This window comes from Herpailurus yagouaroundi, unplaced genomic scaffold (genome assembly GCF_014898765.1).
Source record: "Herpailurus yagouaroundi ecotype Mexico unplaced genomic scaffold, PumYag 163, whole genome shotgun sequence".
Lineage (NCBI taxonomy): Eukaryota > Metazoa > Chordata > Mammalia > Carnivora > Felidae > Herpailurus > Herpailurus yagouaroundi.
Genome location: NW_024412404.1, coordinates 61,549,471 through 61,569,644, shown reverse-complemented (window position 1 = coordinate 61,569,644; position 20,174 = coordinate 61,549,471). Strand labels below are relative to the sequence as shown.

At 44.9% G+C, this 20,174-nt stretch overlaps 1 protein-coding gene across 4 annotated transcripts in view; it reads left to right on the top strand.

The window, feature by feature from the left end:
* The window catches only part of TEX36 (testis expressed 36), a 19,498-nt gene extending 2,309 nt beyond the window's left edge, over window positions 1-17,189 (top strand). Inside the window, exons 2-6 of one of the 4 annotated variants that reach the window (XM_040486725.1) lie at window positions 2,842-2,973; window positions 3,693-3,773; window positions 9,164-9,412; window positions 9,919-9,991; window positions 16,509-16,622. In XM_040486725.1, the coding sequence (XP_040342659.1) occupies window positions 2,842-2,973; window positions 3,693-3,773; window positions 9,164-9,412; window positions 9,919-9,954 (498 nt within the window). In that variant the 3' untranslated portion in view covers window positions 9,955-9,991; window positions 16,509-16,622. Of the gene's footprint in view, window positions 1-2,841; window positions 2,974-3,692; window positions 3,774-9,163; window positions 9,413-9,918; window positions 9,992-13,575; window positions 13,701-16,508 lie in introns of those variants that run through there. The other 3 variants (XM_040486726.1, XM_040486728.1, XM_040486727.1) reach the window with 3 other exon arrangements.
* Window positions 17,190-20,174: the final 2,985 nt, after the last annotated feature.

Here is a 20,174-nt window from a genome sequence, read left to right as displayed (position 1 = left end):
CCCCAAAAGAAAATTTTCACAGCCAGACCGGAGGAAGAGAGAAAGGAAAGGTTGCAGGTCTGGAGGACCTCTGTATTATTTGTATTTACTTTGGAAAAAGAATTGTTTTAAGACATGAAAAAAATGTAACAGAAGGAGTTAGAAGCCTATAGGTTGACTTTGGCAAATGTCTAGGGTATCTTGCTAAGTGGGAAAGCAAAGAGCAGAACATTATGTATCACACGGTCTGATGTTTGTAGAGTGATGGAAACCTCCTCTGCAGGTGGCCGTGTCTGCGTCTGTGAGCGCGCAGCTGCGAATATTGAATATTGTGATCCGGGGTGACAGAAAGGTGGGGAGAAAGTCACCAAAAATGACTGTTCAATAAGGAGGCGTTCGTGGTGTTTAGAAACCGCATGTATGCTATGATCTTAGATATGCCACATTATACACAGGTACACACACACATCTACACGTCCGTGGCTGCACGTGCATGGAATGGGGATGTAGGCCAAGGAGGGTCACCATCTGGGGTGCCTGGGTGGCTCAGTCGGCTAAGCGTCCGACTTCGGCTCAGGTCACGATCTCACAGTTCGTGAGTTCAAGCCCCGCGTCAAGCTCTGTGCTGACAGCTCAGAGCCTGGAGCCTGCTTCGGATTCTGTCTCTCTCTCTCTGCCCCTCCCCTCATCGTGCTCTGTCTCTCTGTCTCTCTCAAAAATAAACATTTAAATAAACAAACATTTAAAAAAAAAAAAAAAGGTGGTCACCACTGAGTTCAGGGGAATTTGATTGCTTTACGTTTTTATGTTCACATCTTCTTTCTTTCTTTCTTTCTTTCTTTCTTTCTTTCTTTCTTTCTTTCTTTATTTTTTCAATGTTTATTTATTTTTGGGACAGAGAGAGACAGAGCATGAACGGGGGAGGGGCAGAGAGAGAGAGGGAGACACAGAATCGGAAACAGGCTCCCGGCTCCGAGCCATCAGCCCAGAGCCTGACGAGGGGCTCGAACTCACGGACCGCAAGATCGTGACCTGGCTGAAGTCGGACGCTTAACCGACTGCGCCACCCAGGCGCCCCTGTTCACATCTTCTTAAGCCATGAGTACGTGTTACAACGGTAAACGGAAACAAATACGATTATCTTTGTTGTGGAAAAAAAGAGAACGTAATGGATGCATTTAGTTAAGAAGTGTTTAAATAGTGGAACATAATAGGGGAAAAAAGTCATCCTCCTTCAGAGAGCCTTGATGCTGGCTGCTGGCTGGCCCGGCCCTAGCTCCCGGCTGGCAAGGCGGGCACTGGCCGGGCACTGCTCTGATCCCCATCCTATCTCTCCTCGCTCCACGTGCAGTCATTCCAAAGTGTTTCCTGGGAGTTCTTTGATTCGGATGTGTTCTGTAAGTTAGGCATTGTGGTCTTGCGGGCATGGATTATTTTTTTTCACATAAATGGCGTTGGGCTATAGATCTCATTCTGCTTCTTTCTTTTTCCCACTCAGCACTGTGTTTCAAAGGCCGCTCGGCCGCTGTGGGTCACCTAGCCCAGTGCTGCTCATTGCTGCCGAGAACACCCCACCAAGTACACATCGTGTAGGACGTAATCTCCCCCCCTTTTGACGTAAACAGTCACGTACTGAACGCACTTGCATAGGCAGGGAACAGGAGCCACCTGAGTATACAGGTACGCTGTGACGTGAGAAGGCATGAGGGAGAACGGCAGTGTTGGTCAAGTTCCTTATAATCCGGCAGAAAGCAAGGAGGACTGGCCTGAGGCCTGGCGGTGGGCTTGGGGACCAAGGAGGGGACAGCTGTGAGCAAAGATACAACCTGCTAACGGTCATCGAGCACTCTCTGGTGCGTGCACTTTCTCTTTTAATCGCACCCACGCTGTCAAAGAAGTGTTGTTATTCCAATTTACAGGCAAGGAAACTGGGGCGTGGAGAAGTGAAGTCTCTTGCATAGGGCTGACCTCACAGGAGAGAGAGCCGGGATTGGACTCGGGAACTTTGAATCCACAGTCTGTGACCCAGCCACCAAATTCTGCTTCCTCCCTTTGCTGGAAGGCCTCGGTGCTCTGACCCCAGGGATGACCCCTGGCTGGAGAGAGCTGCCTCCTCAAAAATCACCCCCTCTTCCTAGATCAACCCACACTTGGTGACTGATCGATGAGGGTGCAGGAAAGCCCAGTCCCGTCGCCCTAACTCAGGATGATTCTGAGAGGCCATCACGCGCCCAGAACTCTCTGTGGGGTGGATCAAGGCCTCTCTTGGGACGTCTTCCCTCTGCCCCGTCCTATTTCCTTCCTTCCTGTTCATAGGGAGATGCCAACAGCCTCCCCAGATAATCTTTATTATTACTAATTTGCTTTGTATCCTATCCCCTATTTTTTCCCTCTCCCCTCTACTGTTCTACCTTCTCAGGGCAGAGTCAGCTATGTTTCTCCTCCACCTCCTACCGGGGGAGGTTGGCTCACCCCTGTGAACGTGGGCTGGGTCCTCAGCCCCAGTACGGGGAGCGCCCTGACAGGAAGAAAGAGCTCAACCCATTTCTGTCTTCTCAGAGCACATCAGCTTTTGCTCACAGGTCACACCCCCCCTCACCAGGCCACAGAAACATTTCCAGGCTCCAGCACAGCAGGGGCGGGCCCCGGTAACTTGAAACAGCCCGCAGTGATGGCCTTGGGCCATTACGATATTTTTTGGTCTTGGAAAGAATACTTGCAAATTATGAAAATTACGCCATTTCCTTCGCCCACCAGAAGCACCCAAATTGCATTTTGATCACGTTACAGAGGAAGCCCCGATACTTGGCTTTGAGGTTCAGATGTGTCTGGTTTTAATCACGGCCTGTGCTGGTTTTCTAGTTCCCTCAGATTGGACTAACGCAGAAGACACCAGAATCCATCACAAGTGCTATGTTGAAAGAACCCCACAGCCCACGTGTGTCTCAGCAAGTGGAGGGGAGGCTACCCCCAATCTACAAGGTTCGAGAGAAGGTGAGTCCCGAGTGCTGGCCCGGGCCACGCGTCCCTGTGGCTCTCCAAGGGGGCGGCACCCACTGGCATTCCTGGCCCGTCAATTCTTCCTCGGAAGGAACTACTCTTTCGTCATCTTTGGGTCCTTAAATGCCGGTAGCATCCCACCTCCCATCCTGGTCACTCTGACACCCCAAATACTTCCTAGAAGGAACTGCCTCCTGGCTCAGACAATCAAGTTAGGCTCCTCTGTGGACAGGAAAACACCATCTTTGGTTACAGCTCGCAGATTGTTAACAGGCACGTTCTGCCTCCCTGGCCAGTTCACAAGCGACTTCAGGGGCACGAAGTGGCCTCAGGGAGAAGCCAGTGTGGACTTCACCCTTAGCTAACTCACACAGCCGACTTGGGCCAGGATCCTTATCGGTCAGAGGAAGAACTTTGGTCTTGATGGCCTCCAAAGTCCCTTCCCAGCTTTCAATTCCACGAGCTTATACACTTGTCCTTCTTTGCCTCCAAAGAGGGTGTTTTGAAAGAGAATTTTTATGATTTTCCGCAAGGTCACCAATGAGGTTGACTTTTAAAGCCTTGAGTTGACAGGCACACCCATGACCTCCTGTCCCGCACTCCTGTCCCTGTCTGCTCCTCTCCGGTGATGGGTTTGGTTCTGTCTGCGGGTTCTGCCAGCACGCTGGGGTTCTGATGTGTCTTTTTTCCAACTCCTTCCCAATTTCTTCTAGCAAGCGGCAGATAACAACTTCCTCTTCTCCGTACACGACAATCGCTACAGCTTTCAGAGCTCTGGATGCTACCTTGACTCTGTGAGTATCTCCCTCCAGAGTACTAGCAAAACTGAGAGCGCCTCTAGTTTGCTAGATGACTTTCCCCAACTCGGGAACAAGGTCATGTGTGCACCTCACACTTCTCAAAGTACGAACTGCCCCATTCGCGAGCTTTCGTGGGAAGGTCTGTAACGGGAAAGAGGGGTTTCCCAGGTGTGTCTCTGGTGGACAGAACCAAGCCCCCCCGGGACAGGTCAGAGGGAGGCGAGCTTACAAAGTACAAAGGACTTCCCACAACTGGAGCTGTCTTTCCCCTAGAGGGGGCGAGTTGCCCTCAGCGGAGAAAATAAAGTCTGAGAGCACGTAGTGGTGGTTAACACAGCACCGTGCCGTGGAAACCTATATGTTGTGAGCGGCACACGCGACTGGAAAGGTTCTAGTAGCCCCGTGGAGGAAAAAAGAGGTGACATTAATTTTACTAATGTATTTTATTTAACTCGATAATTCCCCAAATGATCCGTTCGACATGTAATCAATGTAAACATTACTCATGAGATATTTTACATTCCCCAAGCGAAGTCTTTAAAATCCAGTTTTGTGTTTTATTCTTGTGACACCTCTGAGTTTAGAAGACCCACATTTGTAGTGCTCATGTGGCCACGGGGCTGTCAAAGTAGGCAGGGGAGGGTTAACACAGCTGAGGTAGAGGGTTGGATCACGTGATCTCTGAGACTCTTTACCAACTCTGAAAGTCCATGATGACGACGACGACGATGACGACGTGAATAATACCCGCCATTTGTAAAGCATTTGCCCTGTGCTAGCATCTCCTACGATCTCATTGAACCATCACGACAACATTGCTGGCTAATTACTCTTATCATCCCCGATTTAAAGATGAGGAACCTGAGAACAGTGATGCTAAAAAGCTTGCCCGAAATTACTCTTTCCTCCAGGCTACCATCTTTAAGCTAAATTGAAGTGGTTTAACCTAAAAAAGAATCTGGTTTTCCCTGGCAGAGTGTTGAACACAGAGCGAGAATACCCACTCTGCCTGACTCTCTAAATGGAATGTTTAACATCATTTTTTAAATTATCAAAGTAACAGATGTCCTTTACAACTTTCAAAGAATACAGAATTAAATACATTTTCTTAAAAATTTGCACTGTTACTTTCCCTCCTCACAATCCTACCTTGAGGACTCACAGATAATGGTTTGGTGGGCAAAATCTGAGAATTTTTTTGCAGTTCACATGCAAATATACACATATAAGCGTATATGTTGTTAATGGTATAAACAGGATTGTACCACATATATTCTATCAGAGCTATGTTAGTCTCATAGAAAACACTGGAAGCTTTCCAACTTCCTCTACATTCTGGGATGGTTTATATAAAGTGTGGAATTTCAGTTTAACGAGGTTTAGATAGAATTTGCCCATAAAATTATTTGAGTTTGAGAACGTTTTTAGTTTTTGTTTTTTTGTACTGTTCTCCCTTTTTAATTTCTCCGTTGATTATTAATCTATTAAAACTGTCTATTTTTTTTTTAAATTTTTAAGGGTTTATTTATTTATTTATTTAGAGAGCATTTGAGTAGGGGAGTGGCAGAGGGAGAGGGAGAGAATCCCTGATTCAATCTCACAACCTCTCATGACTGTGAGGTCATGACCTGAGCCAAAATCAAAAGTCGAATGCTGAACCGACTGAGCCACCCAGGTGCATTGTTAAGATTTTATTTTTAAGTAATCTTTACACCCAATGTGGGGCTTGAACTCACAATCCCGAGGTCAAAGTCACACACTCCACCAACCGAGTCAGCCAGGTGCTCCCCAACTTTCTATTTCTTCTTGAGCAGATTTTGTTGACATGTGTCTAAAATGTATTTGTTTCCAAATCTATTGGTGTAACATCGCCTAAAATACTCTTAGTTTGCTGTTCTTTTATATCTGTTTTGGTTGCGTGTTTAATTCATATACTTGTAACTGTTTTTGTTAGTAAACCTACTAAAACTAGGAATTTTCCTTAGATTATTGCTTTGGCTACATCTGAACATGTTTTTAAACTAGAGTTTCATTATTATTTGCTTCCAAATAGTCTATGATTTAATTTTTAACTCTAAAAATAATTTAGAAGAATGTTTTGAATTTTCTACGTAGCTAGAATTTTTTCAGATCAACTTCTGTTGCTAATATCTAGTTCTATGGTTTATATAAGTTCTATAGAATATGAATTTTGAATTATAACGATTATCTTTGTTATCTTCTACATGATTGATTTTAACAAAAATTTCATGGGTGTTTACAAAGTTGGTTGCAAACTTCTTAATTTTATTAAGGCCATTAATTATGTTATTCAAATCCTTCATAACCTTTTCTTAATTTTTGTCTTCATTTGTCAATTTTTCCTTCTAAGATTATTCTTGAGTTTCTAAATTTTTTTAACCTTATGTAATTCTTTCAATGTTATGTAGTTTAATATCATATTTTTCTGCATAATAATTCATGAATATTTTATGTTCTTGGTGGCTCTTATTATTTATCAATACGAAGCATCCTTTACATACTTTAGTGTTTTTAGGCATGAATTCTGAATTGCAATATTAGCTTTGCCACTATTCCTTTCCTTTTTTTTTTTTTAAATAATTTATTGTCAAATTGGTTTCCATACAACACCGTGTGCTCATCCCAACAGGTGCCCTCCTCCATGCCCACCCCCCATCAATCCTCAGTTTCCCCTCTTCCCCACCCCCCATCAATCCTGTTTATTCTCAGTATTTAAGAGTCTCTTATGGTTTGCCTCCTTCCCTCTCTGTAACCTTTTTTTTCCCCTTCCTCTCTCCCCTGGTCTTCTGTTGAGTTTCTCGGGATCCGCTTATGAGTGAAAACATGGTATCTGTCTTTCTCTGCCTGACTTATTTCACTTGGCATAACACCCTCCAGTTCCATCCATGTTGCTACAAATGGCCAGATTTCATTCTTTCTCATTGCCAAGTAGTATTCCGTTGTATATATAAACCACATCTTCTCTATCCATTCGTCAGTCGATGGACATTTAGGCTCTTTCCATAATTTGGTTATTGTTGAAAGCGCTTCTACAAACATTGGGGTACAAGTGCCCCTATGCATCAGCACTCCTGTATCCCTTGGGTAAATTCCTAGCAAACACTATTACTTTCCTATTGCTCACATTCATTACTTACATTATGGTTTATCTCTTTGTCTTTTACTTTTTAGTCAATTTGTATTTTTTAAAAAAAGTTTCTTTTATGGTTATTCATTTTTGAAAGACAGAGAGAGACAGAGCAAGAGCAGAGGAGGGGCAGAGAGAGAAGGAGACACAGAATCCAAGCAGGCTCCAGGCTCTGAGCTGTCAGCACAGAGCCCGACGCGGGGCTCGAACTCACGAACCGTGAGATCATGACCTGAGCCGAAGTCGGACGCTTAACCGACTGAGCCACCCAGGCGCCCCTGTATTTTTTTTAATTATAAATAGAATAGAGCATTTTTTTTAAATCTAAGAGTCATTGTTTCTTTGTATAAGAATTCCATCCATTCCAATTGTTATGATAATTTATGTTTTGGGTTTTATTTCTGTTGTTTCATTGTCTGTTTCCTATTTACCATGTTTGCACTTTGTTTCTTTTAATTTGTCCCTCTCCTGACTTAGCTAGATTGAATTTATTTGCTCACTGGCTTCTATTGTCTACCAGTGGCTACCCTTAACTATAAATGTTTAAGAAATACATTGATATTATATTACCCTATGAATATAAAATGTAATATCTATAGTTACCCCCCAACTCCCAGCTCCCAAGGGTATGGCAAGTTCTTCAACGTACTGACCTTCCTCACTTTAGTGGCCAGACTGTGCTGTCCCAACTCACGGAGGTGCCATTTTCATGGGATAATGTTAGGTGGCACCTCCTGGGTTTCACAGCTATCAAATTGAAATCCTGCAAATTTCAGTTCCAGATTTGTTTCTCTCCCCCCCCTTCCTTCCCCCTCCATTCCTTCCTTTTTGTGGATTCTTACCTGAAGTTTCAATATATTTCAATTTTTCATAGTTACATTATCAGCAAGTATTTAGACGTGTTTACATTTTTTTTCATTTTTTTTTAATTTTTTTTTTATTTTTTAGAGAGAGAGAGCAGGGAGGGGCGGAGAGAGAGAGGGTGAGAGAGAATCCCAAGCAGGCTCTGTGCTGTCAGCACAGAGGCCGACGTGGGGCTTGAACTCACAGGCCGTGAGATCATGACCTGAGCCGAGATCAAGAGTCAGATACTTAACCGACACCTCAACAATCTTCTGGAAGGATTAGGGCTTCCGTTGTTATTCCCGGCAAGTAGTTGGACTTAATTACAAGCTTTACTTGTTGCTGTCTTTGTACCTCTTTCCCCTATTCATTTTGTCTCTTTCTTTTATTTTACTTCACTTTTTTTCCTGAACTATCGGCAAGCACCTTGTTAGAAAGGTGCTCGGGCAGCGTCTTCCCTTCGTGTCTCTAGAACCAGCCTCTCCCGTTCTCTCTGCCCCAGCACCAGGGACACATCTATGGGGACTACATTCCTCCTCAAACCCCTTGGATCTGGAGCCTCTACACTGTCCCCGTGAGGTTCCCCACAAATAGTCCCGTTACTAAACTCTCTTCCAATTACCCTAAATTGAGGGTGCCACCTGCTGTCACTGTGAATGACACTGGTCCTTATGAAACAACAAACTCACTTTGCTACAGAGGGTCCTTGTGTGATTTTTTTCAGCTTCCCGTGGGTTTATCGGATGTCACTCCATCATGAGTCCAGGACGATCTATAATGTAAAGTCTGGGTAATCTCATGTCCGTTTCCTTCTAGTCTTTTGTCGAAGCATATTGTTTTCTTCTAATTATGGGTCATATCGAAAGCACAATTCTGAATACAGAGTAATTCTCAGGTTCACATGTGAGGTCCTGAGAGTTAATGAGGAATCCTGTGGGCAGACCCCCAAGGGTGTTGCTTCCTGAGTGGGAAAGAGTTCAGCTTCTCTCGGAGTGAGAACCATCTACCCCATTGAAGGCTGGGATGCATCCAGAGGCAGATTCACCGAGGTGCCACCTGGGTGCAGAGAACCTGACTGGGGTGCCTGGAGTCTAGGCTGGCTAATAGGCTGTTTCCAGCTGTGGTCTCTTTGGTTCTGCCCTCTATGTCTCTAGAAGACCAATCCCCTTGGCAAGTAAATCCATTGGTGGAAGTGGAAGGTTACGAGAACAATAATGGAACACCACCAGCGTGCTTTCGGTGCTGATTTATAGGTTGGTAAAGGATACCTCTCTTAGCCGTTGCCATGTTGTGTATTAAGACATAGGCTATCATGTAGCTGGTTGTATTAAAGACTTCAGAACTCTTTGACTTTGAATATTTTTCTCCTAATCTTCTTATAATTCTTCTCCAGGGCCTGGGACGTAGGAAGATCTCCCCAGAGAAAAGGCAACACGTTTCAAGAAATTTCAATCTGTGGGCATGTGACTATGTCCCATCTTATCTTGATGGCTTTTCAAATAACCAAATATCTTATGTCTGTCAAGAAATCGTGGTGGTCCCAATTTTCAGACGCTTCCCAAAGCATTATAATGAGATATGGAACTCTTTTAAATTTATTCCTCAGAGAAGCTATACAGAGTTTTTGAAAAAGAATCCCGAAGTAAGTTTCACTATTGACAAATTTTTGGTTCTTCACGGGAGCCCTAAATCCTTCCAGAAGATTGTGGATGAGTTTTGTAATATTGGTATTGCCCTGGACATTCTAAAAGCATGTGTTTTCCGGTCCAGCACCACTAGTTGAAATAGGATTTACATTAGAGGTTAGAGACTGTATACGCCTTACGCGGAGGTGAAGTACTCTTGCAGTGATAAACAGAGACTAAAGTCCTTATGTTGAGAAACAAGAAAAGCTGCAGATTACGTTATCATCATATCATTATGTTGTTATGTTATCACTCCCCACCTTGAAAATATTTCTGTTTTTTAGTAAGGTTGAACAACATTCAAGTCCTTATAAAATAAAGACATGCGAAGATACACACACTGTAAATGAAAGGATTTTGAACAAAAAACGTATTTGAAGGAACTTTAAAATTGCCACATTACCTTTGGGTGAAGTTTTAAAAATTACGTAATTAATATATGATTCTATTTTTCTTTTGAAAGTTCAAACAATACAGAGGAACCAGAAGTCCCCCTTGATTTCATCACATCTCCAATCCTTGTCCTGTCCCCAGAAGTAAGTTAACCATTTGTTTCTATTCTGTGCACTTATAATGTGTAACTACATATACGTTTTGAACATAAACTGTTATACAGCCCATAATGCTCTATAACTTTCTTTTTTTTTTTTTAATTTTTTCTGATGTTTATTTATTTTTGAAGGAGAGAGAGACAGAGCGTGAGGGAGGAGGGGCAGAGAGAGAGGGAGACACAGAATCCGAAGCAGGCTCCGGGCTCTGAGCTGTCACCACAGAGCCCAAAGCGGTGCTCGAACTCAAGACCGCGAGATCATGACCTGAGCCGAAGTCGGCCGTTTAACCGACTGAGGCACCCAGGCGCCATTTTTTTTTCTTGGATTTTCTATGCAGACAATTATATCGCTCGTGAAAATGGTAATTTATGTCATTGTTACCATTTATACATTTCCCCCCTGCCCCCTGGTTTTGCATCAGGTACAATTTGAATATTAGCACAGATAGTCCTTATTTTGAACTTAACCAGGCTGCTTCTAATGTGCCACTCTGAAGTCTGACTATTGCTGTAGGTTTTAGATAGACAATCTCTATCTAGTTAAGAATCATCTCATTTTTCTTAAGTTTATTATTTATTTTGAGAGAGAGAGAGAGAGAGAGAGTGCATTCACATGCCCATGAATGAGGGAAGGGCAGAGAGAGAGAGGGAGAGAGAGTCCCAAGCAGGCTCTGCAGGGTCAGCACAGAGCCCGATGCGGGCCTTGATCTCACGAATGGTGAGATCACGACCTGAGCCCAAATCGAGAGTCCAACACTTAACTGACGGAGCCACCCAGAATGATCTCTTATTCTTTATTTCCTGTTTTTTTCCCCCCAAGATATATTTTTTTAAGTCCATGTAAAGTATGTACATGGGAAAAAGAGAATTAAACAATGAAATACGGTTTCCCTGATATCCTTGACTTCAGTCCCCACTTTTCCTCCCAGTGTCAGCCCTACTGACACTTTTTTTTGTGCGCCTATGTTTCCAGGCAGCCTGTATAGATCCTCTCTCTCCCTCCCTCTCTCTCTCCCTCTCCCTCTCCTTCTCCCTCTGTCTCTCTCTCTCTCTCTCTCTCTCTCACACACCCTTTAACAAACATCAATGGCAGACACCGTTCCACTGTTGGTTTCTGCGGTTCCACTAACAACTGCACTTACGAATGTGTCTTTGAAGTTTCAAAGTAAGTATCAGTACCTACAAATCTACTTCTTTTGTTAAGCGCGGCCGCCTGGCATTTCATTACACGGGTGCGTCATGCTCCTGGAATCTTTTGATGGGCATTTATGCAGTTTTCTGTCTTTTCCTCCTATAAACACCTTGATAGGTAGATATTTGCAGCCATCTCCAAGCACTTCTACATGGTAAAATTCATAAAAATAAACTCGTTCAACCGAAGAACACGTGGATTTTAAATTTTAGTTTATGTTACATTTCAAAAATCTTAAGATCAAATTTTCTAAAAGGGGCTATGCTCCAGCTTACAACTTCCCTAACAAGATACAAGATACGGGCGCTTCTGTTTCCCACACGCTTGCACAGCCAAAGTTTTTTTTCGATATTTACCCATTTGTTAGCTAAAACAAAAACAAAAACAAAAACAAAAACCTGGCATTGTATTTTGATTTGCATCTCTTTCATTGTGTGTGTGTGTGGCTATTGAAAAGCCATTGGTGTTTCTTTTGCTGTGAACTGTTTTTCTGCATCTTTCACTAGTTTTCCTATTGGTTCTTTTGTCTTATTCTTCAATTATTCGTATGATTTCTTTTTTTTTTTTTTTAAGTTTATTTATTTTGAAAGAGAGAGAGAGAGCAAGCAGGGATGGTGCAGAGAGAGGAGAGAGAGAATCCCAAACAGGCTCCATGCAGCCCTGATGCAGGGCTTGAACTCACGGACCGCGACACTTAACCGCCTGAGCCACCCAGGCACTCCTGGTTCTTGATGTATTAAGATATGGAGGCTTTTGGATCAAATGTGTTGCAAGTGTTTTATCTAGTGTGTTGGTTATTCCCTCATTGTTACTGTATGTATTTTTAATTAATAGACTTTGTCTGAGCAGTTTTAGGCTTACAGGAAAATCGGATGGGAAGTATGCAGCTCCCATACACCCACTCTCCCCCCTTCCTCACCTACCACGGTTTCTCCTATGGTTAACATCTTGCACAGGTGTGGTATGCACTATATTTTTAGTTCTGCGTATATTTTCGTGCCATAGGATGTATGAATCTCCCATTTAATGGCTTCTGGATTTCATGCCTTGCTTAGGACCTCCTTTGAGACTATGAAATAATTCTAAGAGCTTGTTGTAGTTTTTTTTTTTTAATGTCTGTTTATTCATTCATTCATTCATTCATTTTGAGAGAGAGAGGAAGAGAGAGAACCTCGAGCAAGCTCAGCGCCGAGCCCCACGCAGGGCTCGATCTCACGACCGTGAGATATCATGACCTGAGCAGAAATGAGGAGTTGGATGCTTAACCAACTGAACCACCCAGGCGCCCCAACTTTATATATGGGGCCCCATATATATATATATAGCGCCCCAATATATATATATATATATATATATATATATATATATATATGGGGTGACGTTTTAGCAAATGACATTTTGGCACCTATTGAGATGATCATATACATTTTCTCTATTAATCTGTGAGTGTAATAAAGTATATCCATGGATTTTCTAATGGTGAACCGCTCTAGCATTCCTAGAGACAAACTGTAGTTAGTTATTTCTGATATGATGTATTATTCTTTTGATAAATTGAGGATTTGATATGCCATTTTTAAAAGGATTTTAAAATCTATTTTTACTATGCCCTGACACTGCTTGTACAAATTGCAAGTGTCTATAGAATTTGCTACTAAATCTCCCAGACCTGGTGCAGTTTTCAGGTACAGATCCTGATCCTTGAACATCTTTTCAATGTATTTTATAGAAATTAGTCTGTATCTTCTCTGCCTTTTTTTCTTTTTCTCTAATTGTGGCCACTTTTTTTAAAAGCTTATTTATTTGTTTTTAGTAATCTCCACACTCAACGTGGGACTCAAACTCACGACCCCAAGATCAAGAGTTGCCCACCCCTCCAACTAAGCCATCCAGGGGTCCCCATCTAAATTTGGTTGCTGTTATTTGTAGAGGAAATCATCTGTTTCATATGGATTTTTGAATTTTGGGTATTTAATCTAGTTATTCTCTCTAATGCTTTAAAGTTACATCCTGTCCTTCGACACGTTAAATGTTGGTCACATGTCTTTGCTCTGTTTACCGAATCTACATTTTTGCCGCTGCTGTTTGCTTTTGATCTTACTAATTTATGCTTTCCTGTTTATGTATTCTGTTCTTGGGCTTATTTTTATTTTTCCTAGCTTCTCCAGGTGAAAGCATAACTCAATTATTTGCAGCCTTTCCTGTTGTCTTGTAAATGTAGGCAAGGCAATTTCTTTCCAATGCCACTTTGTAGACACATCATGCTCCTCTACTTATTGTTAATTTTATTTTTATTATTTTTTTTTACCTTGTTTCCCCCTTGTTAAAAAAGTTTTTATTTACATTCCAGTTAATATACAGGGTAATATTGGTTTCAGACGTACAGCGTGGTGATTCAACGCTCCTGTACGACACCCGGTGCTCATCACAGCAAGTGCGGTCCTTAGTCCCCATCACCGTTCCACCATTCCCCCTGCTCGCTTCCCCCCTGGTAACCACCACTTTGTTCTCTAGAGTTAAGAGTCTGTTTCTTGGTTTGCCTCTCAGACACACAGATCAATGGAACAGAATGGGAAACCCAGAAATGAACCCACAACTCTGTGGTCAATTAATCTTTGACAAAGCACGAAAGTACATCCATTTTCAAGTAGCTTGTCATTTTTTTTTTTTTCACCCAAGAATTAGTACGAAGTATGTTTTCTGTGGGGTGCCTGGGTGGCTCAGTTGGTTGAGCATTCAACACTTGATTTTGGCTCCAATCATGATGTCACAGTTCGTGAATTCAAGGCCGGAGTCAGGCTCTGAGCCTGCTTGGGATTCTCTTGCTCTCTGCCCCTCCCCCGCTTGCTTACGCACAAGCATGTTCTCTCTCAAAATAAATAAATAAATAAAAACTTTTTAAAAAGGACTATACTTTTCCGTTAATTCTTTTGTTATTTTTCATGGTCTATATTTTATTAACTGATTAATTTTTGCGTTGTGGTCAGTAATTAAGATCTGTATAATTTTTGCTTACGGAAAGGTTGAAAGTGTTGTGGCTTAACACATTGGTCAGTTTTTGTAACTGTTTTATGTGTTTGAAAAGGATGTGTAATTACCCCTTAAAATTTTTATTTTGAAAGCAGTATAGATCTGTACAAAGTTGTGGGTTTTTTTTTAAGTGTTTGAGGGGCTGAGGGAAGAGCAGAGAGAGGGAGACAGAGAATCCGAAGCAGGCTCCATGCTGTCAACAAGGAGCCTGATGTGGGATGAATTTCCTCCCATTTCCTCTCCCCCCACTCCTACTCCCAGGTGCCCTCACAAACCCTCACTTGCCTCACTCCTGCCTCGCCTCACCTCTCTCTGCCCAAACACCAGCAATCGCCAACAGGAGTTACCCCAAACTCAGTGTGCTAGGGATGAAATTCACAAACTCACGAAAAAGGTTTGCAGAACCATATCTGCGATTGGGTGAAGGAGGGACACAGCGATGGGGGAAGATCAGCCTCTGCTCTTGGGGATTGAAGAATGGGGGGGTATGTTTACCATCGACAAAAACACAAATTAGAGAACTGGCCCTTAAGCCCAGTCTTTTCTCATTTAATTGTTTTCTACACAAAATGTAAATACCACTGTCCCACGACCTCACCTTAAGGTCTCAATCCGGTGAACCAAGAACAAAGGACACAGCACTTTAATGGAAGGGGAGCCCTCAGGGACTCAGGTGAACTCCCCAAGTACAATAACCCACTTTACCGAAATAAAAGTCTCTAATAACTTGGCACAATGTCAATGACTTGCCATTGTTGGTTCTTTGTTTTAGTGCGTTGTTTTGAACAGAGGAATAAACAGCCAGTTAAAGAAACCCCAACTTACTAATCAATTACATGCAGGTGTTTATAGATTTCTGCTGTCTTAACGAATGAGACTTGGACTTGTGCCATCCTAGAAATGACTTAGATGCTAAAAGAACAGCTGATGGTTTGGCAATACTCTTTCAGAGCAATGCTGCCTAATATCCCTCCCGGAGCCACACCGGGAAGCTTCCGTTACTTACTGTGCATGTTGGAAGCATGTGCCTAGCCACTGGCTTTCTCGTTTATAAAAATCAGATCTCAGGCCCTTAAAGATCAGAGTTAAAAGAGCAGAGAGATGATCTCCTATTTGAAGCCCACCCTTGAACACTGTCTATTTTTAGGCAGAGAAGCACATTCTCGTTTGGTCTGTTTTGACACTTAGGACTATTTTTAAAGACTGCCTTGTGCCGTCTCTTTGTTTTGCACGTTTTGTCGCCGTCTTCGGCCAAAGCCATCCCTGTTCTGGTGGCTGCGCACCAGGTTCAGATGCGGTGGCTGGCTGTTCCTGCCGTGGCCGATAGGCTAGCCATCCCCGGAACAGGGTCCACTTGGCATTTTTGCGGTCAACTGCAACTCGAATCAAAGTTCAGGACACATCGCCGCTGTCCCGTGGGCCAAGACAAAAGGACGCTTCACCCAATGGAGCATTTTTTTTTTTTTTTTAAATCTACAGAACTGGTACCATTTTGCGGACCCCTGGGGGGGGGGGGGAGCTGTGTGTGGGGGAGGAAGGGCTTGAAATGACAAGCTAAGTATAGGTTCCCCATATGTTCCGCTGAGTTCATGAAAGAATCCATGCTGTTATGGTAACACCCTGAGGACCATAAAACAAGCAAGAAGAATCCATTTCCTCCTCTGGGCTCTTTGCTGCTGCCCACAATCTTGGGTCCTAATGCGATATCCGGAGCCCAAGATGTGGGTCGAGCCCCTTTTAGCTCGGGTCTGGGCTTGGTGGCTTAACACCACGGCTCAAGTCCTGCTTTTCTCTGGGCGGAGTGAGGCTGGCACTTCCCAAACACACAGGGTAGTCATTCTCGAGTGCCCGTGCCGTGCGGAGGACTCGGAAAGCGCTGTGTAAGTGTGAAATGCTGTACGTTGCCTTTATAAGTACCTATCAAAACAAACGAAAACATCTCATTTAACACCCAGTATTTAAGTAAACACGTTGCAAATATACCAAAATAATCCCCCCCAAATATTAAACAACAAATCAACCCCCTGTCAGAGCCTGACTCACTGAATAAACGGAATGAATAAAATTGTAACTCACACGCTTGACTACGGCTCTATGAAATTGTCGAATTTGTGAGGTGTTGCGTGTGATTTCTGCAGAGAAGAACCATAATAACTTCAAACGCTGTCTTCTCTCCCCCAGTCGAAATCAAACAGATCTGCAGGTTTCCAAATTGGGCCATACCGGCACGAGAGCACACATCACGTTTTCTTCCCTTCTTTCCCCCCCCCTGCCCAAACAGGAGGCAGCGTCAGAAAGTCAGATCCAAGAAGCTTTGTTTCGGCTCCACCTGGGCGCTGGTCTGGTCGCGACGCTTGGAGCCGGGGAGCTGGTTCCCAGGGGAACGAACGAGTGTGCTCACGACCCAGGGTCACAGGGTTGTTCGCGGGATCGTAAGGGACTGCGGTAGCATCTGGCCTTCCCTGCCCTAGAACACATTGCTGTTCCTTAGGCCCGAAGGAGAAACGTTGAAGCCGTCGTAAATATTCTCCCGCCGTTTACAACCTTGGTCAAAGCACCCAGGACCCTTGTCAGCCACGAGTGACGTGTGCAGTCCTTCCGCACACACCATGGCGGTCCCCAGAAAGGACGGGCAAGTCTCAACAACACCCCATGGGAGAAATCAGATTGTTCCCCTGAGAACAGACAGGCACCCAGGCCTGGGCAAACCAATGCCTGACATCTGTCACATTCGGGATCTTTAAAAGGAGGGATTTGGCTCTGTGCATCCACAGTCACTGGAGAGCTCAGCGTCTTTAGCCAATCAGGACAGTTCTGATCAAAGCAGGTATGTTTGCCAACTCAACCTGGCCTAATTTCTAGCTCCTTCCTAACAGGGCTCTGCCCCCTTCCCTTTGGGCCTCGTGAGCCACATTCTCACGGGCACCAACTGAATAAATGTAAGACATGCCCAAACACCTCACGTGTTGACTCATCACTCAACGACTGTTTTTCGAGCCTCTGCCTTGGGCATTGGGGAACAAGGCTGAGCAGGGACAGACTCGCCCTCCCTCTCAGAGCGTGCCATCCAGACTCCCTGTCAGCCGAGGAAATGCAGCCACCCCCTTGCAAGAGTCGAGGTTTCAAGCTAAGAATGCCGATTAAATGTGGATCGGGCAATAATACTTTCAAAGGTCGTAATTATAATTTTATTAAGCTGTGATCAGGGAGATAAGATAAATGTCATAGAAATGTGTTTAATATTGGATACACGCGATATTAAAGAACAATTATGAATTTGTGTTTCTGGTGTACATGAAAATTTGGATTTGTGTAAGGGCGGGCAGAAGCAGAGCCTAATTTTTTATCTGCTGGATGAGAAATTGATTTTAATTCTTTCCCTGCTAATTAAAGGAAAATTAGAAAAACAAACTATTTGCTACAGCACCAAATACATTTTGATTACTTATGGATATAAGCAGTTATCTGGGTTTCATTTATTTACCCACGGAAAGCCTAATGATAGGTGAAATTACGAGTGGGGTAATGGGGAGGGACTGTGGGTTTACTCAGCTGAGGGGGTGGGGTCCGTGTTCCCACCGATGGCTGGGACGTGAAGTCGAGGTGCTCCCCCCTCCCCTGTTCACGCAGCGAGGGCTGTGCGGGGAGACAGCAGACGCACTGGGTTGTTCGAGAGGTGATGAGAGAGTGGAGGGAGCAGAGTCGGGCTCGAGGCGCCAGGGGCAGCAGAGGAAACTTCCAGCGGGCAGCTGGGCGCTGGGGTTCAGCTCAGGAAGAACACCAGATCTGCAAGGAGGAGATAGGATGACAGCTTGATGCGGGGAAGGGGGGTCGACAGAAGGATTTGTTTGTTTGTTTGTTTGTTTGTTTGTTTTGGCTTAAAACAACCCAAATTTATTACAGTTTTGGAACCCAGAGTCAAAATAGGTCTCAAAGGACAGAAAGCAAGGTGTGGGCAGGGCCACATCCCTTCCCAGAGGTTCTAACGGAGAGAATCCAATTCCTTTCCCTTTTTGGTTTCTGGGGCCACCTTGGTTTGCAGCCCCTTCCTCCATTCTCAGAACCAGAGTGGCTCCAAGTCCTACCCACGTGGCCCGGTTCTGTCGTCATATTCCCTCTCAGCTTTTTTCTTTTAAAAAAAAATTTTTTTTTTTCAACGTTTATTTATTTTTGGGACAGAGAGAGACAGAGCATGAACGGGCGAGGGGCAGAGAGAGAGGGAGACACAGAATCGGAAACAGGCTCCAGGCTCCGAGCCATCAGCCCAGAGCCCGACGCGGGGCTCGAACTCACGGACCGTGAGATCGTGACCTGGCTGAAGTCGGACGCTTCACCGACTGCGCCAGCCAGGCGCCCCTAGCTTTTTTCTTTTTTTAAACCAAGGGAAGAGTAGCGTGTGCGAGGCAAAGAAGGGAAGAACGTGGATGGACTGAGACAGCCTGGGGAGGAGGGGGAGGTAGGTGAGGCCAGAGCAGTGCTGGGTGGGTGTGCACCCAGCGGGGGCCGGCCTCCGGGCGAGGCTCAGGGGGCAGGCATGGAGAGGAAGAGAGGAGAGCAACCTTCAAGGGCGAGGGAGGACTTTCGCCCCTCTGGAGTGACCATGGTCCTAGGGAGAAAAAGGGTAGGGCTGCAGCTCAGAACCAGGTGCCTGAAGCAGAACCTTGTGGAAGGTGGGGGTGGGTAGAGTTGTCCTTTTGGGTGATGGCCGGAAAGCCAGCCACGGGGAGATGGTCTGGATGGACACAGGGCTTGGTCCCGCTTTGGGATTTCCCAGCAGGTGGATGCCAGGAGAAGGCCTAGGGCAAGGCTTTTGAGGCTGGCTGCACCCTTGACCTCCTGGGACCTGAAACCAGCTGAGGCCGGGGCCCCGCCCCACCCAGCTCAGTTACATTGGGTCCCTGTGCTGGGGTCTGCTTTGGTATTTTTACTTTTATTAGTTTTTTAATGTTTATTATTGAGAGAGAGAGAGAGAGAGCGCACATGTGAGCAGGGGAGGGTTAGAGAGAGAGGGAGACACAGAATCCGACGCAGGCTCCAGGCTCCGAGCTGTCAGCACAGAGCCCGTCGCGGGGCTCGAACTCACGAACCATGAGATCATGACCTGAGCCGAAGTCGGACGCTTAACTGACTGAGCCACCAAGCGCCCCTGAGTTTGGTATTTTTTAAAAGCTCCCAGATGATTGCAGGGCCAGTAAGGCTGAGAGCTGCTGGAGGGACAGAAGGACACACACTGTCAACACACCCGGGCTTTTGGAGAAGCTGGAAGAGTATGGGGATGAGGGAATGGCACTGAGCAGGCCGTGGGGCACAGGCGTGGGCACTGCCACGGTGCCACGGTGGGGCGCAGGCGTGGGGCACATCTGTAGAGCTGGAACACGGGCTTTCAACGAGTCATGTCTGTGAATTTATTTAGAACTTTTGCAAAGGTATCAAAACTGAGTCTCATTTGGTTATTCATTTAATGCGTCACCTTTATAACATGGTTGAGCAGTACAGGATGTGTTGAGATTTGAGGTGTCCTAGAAATTCAGGCTGCCCGGTCACCAGAGAGAGAGAGAGAGAGAGAGAGAGAGAGAGAAGAGTCTCTGGGGACTGGGGTCCAGTCTGGGCTGCGATGGAACCCCCAGCCCGGAAGCTCATTCACGCAGTGAAGGTGCAGCAATGGCCAGTGTGTGTGGAAAACAGGAGCCAACGTGCGGGGCCTGGCAGGACCTTGAGCGCACAAGGTGATACCAGGACGCTGCCAGCTTCTCAGGCCTGGATGATGGCAGTGTTTGGGGACAGCAGAAGACTGCGCACTTCCCCTGTCTGCCATACCCCATTCCCTAGGACCCAACATCTGCCTGGCATACAGAACATGGGTGCAAGGAGACTGCCAAAAGAACATTCTGGAAAGTCTCTGCAGGGGCCATTTGTGAAGGGTGGTCCTAGCTTACTGGGTGAGAGT